The sequence below is a fragment of the Engraulis encrasicolus genome, chromosome 13, assembly GCF_034702125.1.
Source record: "Engraulis encrasicolus isolate BLACKSEA-1 chromosome 13, IST_EnEncr_1.0, whole genome shotgun sequence".
NCBI classification, from domain to species: Eukaryota; Metazoa; Chordata; class Actinopteri; order Clupeiformes; family Engraulidae; genus Engraulis; species Engraulis encrasicolus.
In genome coordinates this window covers 13,792,589-13,797,214 of record NC_085869.1, presented here as the reverse complement: position 1 = coordinate 13,797,214, position 4,626 = coordinate 13,792,589, and the positions used below count along the sequence as shown (strand labels likewise).

The 4,626-nt window shown below is 43.1% G+C and overlaps 1 protein-coding gene across 1 annotated transcript; it reads right to left on the bottom strand.

Moving 5' to 3' along the window:
- Positions 1-918: 918 nt before the first annotated feature.
- On the bottom strand, positions 919-4,373 carry LOC134461570 (uncharacterized). Its single transcript, XM_063214466.1, has 2 exons — positions 4,161-4,373; positions 919-2,954 (listed from the first exon to the last, which is right to left on the bottom strand). The coding sequence occupies exon 2, from the start codon at positions 2,945-2,947 to the stop codon at positions 1,925-1,927; it is 1,023 nt and encodes a 340-aa protein (XP_063070536.1). The 5' UTR covers positions 2,948-2,954; positions 4,161-4,373; the 3' UTR covers positions 919-1,924.
- Positions 4,374-4,626: the final 253 nt, after the last annotated feature.

Sequence of the window (4,626 nt, the reverse complement as noted above, 5' to 3'; positions counted from 1 at the left end):
ACAGTACGATACCGCTGGGCCAAGAGACTAGTCTCTCGGCCCAACGGCACGAGACTGTATGAGGCTATCGGAGGGAGGTTTACCAACGTTCCACGCCAACTCTGTGCTAGTTAGCCTCCGTTACACTCTCCCCCTTAAACCTCACTCCCATCCGGGTCACGGCACCACTGTGACGGAGGTCATCTTGCACCTGTTCACCCCCCTCGGGGATCGAACGTGCGACCTCGTCAACTACAACGGTTCGGCAATGGGAGACACAGTACGATACCGCTGGGCCAAGAGACTAGTCTCTCGGCCCAACGGCACGAGACTGTATGAGGCTATCGGAGGGAGGTTTACCAACGTTCCACGCCAACTCTGTGCTAGTTAGCCTCCATTACACTGCCTGCAACATTTTGTCTTGTTGTTCCTGATCCTGTTTCCCTTGTTACGTAATTGGCTCTGTAAGACTACTCTATACTCATGAACGGTGTGACGTTTTCCATGTGCGTTACGCCCATTTGTGGGGGAAAACAACCCATGCAAGTCAATTGGTGATGTTGAGGTTTAATAAACGAAAGATACGGACCTGTAGACTAGCGTTGTTCATGCGCAACATGCCGAAAACGTGTTGCGTTGCCGGCTGTTCACATAATATAGCCAAACAGCCGTGGCTGAAGCATGAAATGTGTTCATTTTGGCTAGCCGATGTAGCATGTAAGTCAATGAGACATTCGATTTGTTTTCACCCATAAAGGGGCGTAACGCGGATTTAAGAGCAAAGTACCCGGATGGCCGTTCATGAGTATTCCACTCTGCTCTGCACACAGTGGCTGTGCACTTTCCCCTATCAGTGACCCCTCGTTTGACAGGCAGGGAAAGGCTGGGGACAGTTAGGTAAACAATATCGGTTTGAAAGAAATCATGTTCGGTGTACTGTAGGCCTACTTATTTTATTTTATTTATCCTTTATTTAACCAGGAAGTCTCATTGAGTTAGACTAACTCTTCTTCCAGGCAGACCTGGCCAAGAAGGCGACTTAAAATGTTACACAATAAAACCACAAGAGACAAGACAACCACAGCTACATAACATTAACAGAATTAAAAACACAACAAAATTAAGCACAGACAACCAGCAAGTAACAGTTGCATCTTTCAGTTAGTGTAGATTTTAAAAGGTCTTTATAAGAATTTATGGCATAAGCCATGACAATGTAAGCCAAAATGTTCACAGTACTCAGCTTGATAGCAACACATTTCACAAGGGCTTTTTTCCCAACCTTAAAAAAATGTTTCAAATTTTTTTTCAGATCATCAACGCGTTCATATACTCGTAATACGGCATTTTTGATGAGTTTTTCAGCCTCATACATGCAAGTTTGTGAAAGTGGGTTGACGATGGTTCAAATAGCAAACCGGGGGTTGGCACCCCAAGGGGGGTCACCAAGGTAGAAGGGGGTCGCGGACAAAAGGGACACTGCATAAAAACAGGAAATCATTGGGCATTTTTTTGTCCATTAATATTGCTTGATTGTCCATTAATAGTTTGTCCGCCATAGAGGATGGGAGAGAGTACTGGTGGGTTGGAAATAAAACCGGCAACCTTTGGGCTACAAATCTGACGCCCTAATTGCTTTACCAATAAGCTGGAACCAATTGTAACCAATACCCTGAGGCCAAAATAACTGCAAGTTACTTTGGATGAAAGCCTTGGCTAAGTGTAATGGAATGTAGTGTGATGTGTTCTGTAAAATGGATCATCAACTCAATGATTGGTCATGCAAAAATATAGGCTAGGCTTATATCTTAAAAAAAAGATAACCGATAGGCTACATATGCATAATATTTGGTCATTCAGGTTGCAGATCCAGTCACAAACTTTTACAAGCTATACAGGCATTAAACAAAGAAAATATTCATGGACTCAACCTCTGTTGTGTAATCTAATTCAGATTTTTTTTTTCAAAAACAAACTTTCCTCTTTGGTTTGCCAGATAATCAAGGTTATTTTGAAGATTCTTAAAGTACATCTGTATTTCAGTCAATTTCTTGTCATTTGAGAAAAAATATTTCAGGTAAGAATCTGACGACAAACTAGGCCTGCAGTACTTATGATCGACGGTTCTTATATAACGCATTTCTGTCACTTCGAATTGACAAAAGGTCAGACAATTGGTGAAGCCAGGGCCATAGCCAGACTGGTAGCTGACACAGGAGGCTTCAAAATTCACAGTCAATGTAGACAACTTGTACTTCTTGTAGCGCTCCAGTATTTCTGTCATGTGTCTCGGGTAGTCGTCAACCGCGTTACTCGATGCTCTTTTGGCACTTTCAAATCCCGCTGTCCCTTGCTTGAGTCGGGCGATGTGGATGAGCATTTGTGCGTGGAAGGCAGCACCGTTGACCCAGTGTTTGACAGCGCGTGAGCTCATCTGCTTGTCCACCAGCATGGAGTTTTGCAACTCGGTGATCTGTAGACTCAGGTCTTTTTCCAGTCGCACTGTTTCTTCCAGCAGATGGAAGTCGTCGTACAGGTACATCTTGTAGCGCTTCAGGTATTCCTGCATCAGGTCCCGCACCTTTGAGGATTTCTCCTCTGCAAAGACTTGGCGCAGCATGTCTATCGGACTAGGTCCACTGCTGCCTGATGAACCCTTTATGGCGATGAAGGCAATCTGCAGGATGGTGGAGATGACGAATGCTCCCAGGCCCACTGCATTGGGCACGGGGGTGAAGCCTTGAAGGACTCCACCGACCTTCTCCACAAAAGCTGGCAGTTGGTCTATCAGCTGCTCCTGCAGCTTGGATGAGTATCCCACCAGTTGAGCTGTGGAGTTCGTCCCGGAGAACATCAGCAGAGACTCGTCGATACCCACGTTCATGTAGTTCTCGGGAAAGAAGCCGAAAAACTCGGCAATTACTTCCTCGTCAGATTGAGATTGAGGTTGAGAATGTTCCGTACCCATGGTGATGCTGTGAAAACGAGAGGAGAAAACCAAAGTGTAGAAAAGAACTATCTGTACATGACAAGCAAGGGAAGACTGGAGTGGATTTGAAATGTCGAGGCCAGTGTAACTAAAAACAAATATTGTGAATCCTCCCCCCTGTGTGGCAAAGGTTACGTAATGGATGTGGGTGTCAGTGACAAATAAAAGTTTGTACAAAGAGAAATCATAGAATGTTTCAATACATTATTGTAAACATTTCCATCAGGTTTTCTATAAATATATATTTTGTATTTATGTCCATTTCATGCAATGAAAATTAGCTTTCCAACATTTAAAAAAAGAATGTCTGGTTACCCCTAGAATGTCAAATTGCATAACGGCAATAAAAGATGTAGTGTTGGGTATTCACTTTCAAATCCAAAATTAGTTACTTAATATCATTTCATAACTTAAAAAGCTTTTTATCAGAACTTAATTTCATAAGATATTGTTCTATAGAAACAAATGCTTAACCCTCTCTGGCATTTTCTTAATTGCTTTGGACAAATCATTCTCAGTCTGGAAAAAGTTGTCAGCACATTGAAATAGAGGACTGTAACTATGTCACTATAAAACGTCCTGTGATGATATTATTGAAAAAGTTGGTTCAAATATTGTGAACCCTCCTCACTGGGTGGCAAAGGTTGCTTGATGTCTGAAGTCCTTTTTTTGTCTATACATGTTGCGACATAACGTTTTTGTACGCTTCAAGGTCCAGTTGGTAGATGATATTTTATCACAGAGATGTCAGAATTTGGAATGTTGAAATTACATATTAAATACAGAATATATGCAAAACACGATGTGGTATCGCACCTGGCCCACCTTTACGGGTACTCGTCCCTACACCATCTGAGCTGAGTTGAAACCAGTATGTATATTGACTTTCAACTTGAGGCTTTGGAGTACTGCTATTACTAAGTTGAATGAACTAACTTTACAAGGTTTTGCCAACTACTGTTACAGTAACTAAGCTATGGCACTCAGCTGCAACAGGGGTACCTGGGCAGTTTCGCAGGGGCACTTTATTTTAGACTGTAACATGGAATGTAAGCATCCACCATTTTCCCCTGAAGTGACATACAATGTCCTTGTGAAACTGTGGTAAAACAGGTAATAAGGCAAAGGTAAAATGTGGTAAAAAGATAAATATGTGGTAAAATGATCATATAGTATGGTTTGATCACCGCACCTCCCACTGCATCCAGATCCAGGGCGATGTCTCCTCTGGCCGCTTAGTGGCGTTGGCTACCAGTCGCTTCCTGGCCAGCCCTTCAATCCCCAGCAGCCCAAGTACTCTCCAAAATGACCGCCCATCGAAGCCTCTGCAGCCCACCTCCACTGGGAGATTCCAGGTCTTCCATCCATTTTGCTGGCTCTCCAGGATAAGGGCTTGGTATTTATTGAGCTTGCACTCATATGCCTCTTCCATCCTGTCTTCCCAGGGGACAGTCAGCTCGATGAGCACCACCTGCTTGGTACCTTTAGACCACAGAACAATGTTGTTTGATGTCTAAAGTCCTCTATTTGTCTTCACATGTTGCGAAAACACAAATGTTTTTGTATACATCAAGGCCTAATTGGCAGCTGAAATTTTATTACAGAGATGTCAGGGGCATGTTTTTGGAATGCTGAAATTTCATGTTAAATACAGAATC

Coding starts and splice junctions, on each gene's coding strand:
- LOC134461570 (XM_063214466.1), bottom strand. CDS start 2,947: ATGGGTACGGAACATTCTCAACCTCAATCTCAATCTGACGAGGAAGTA.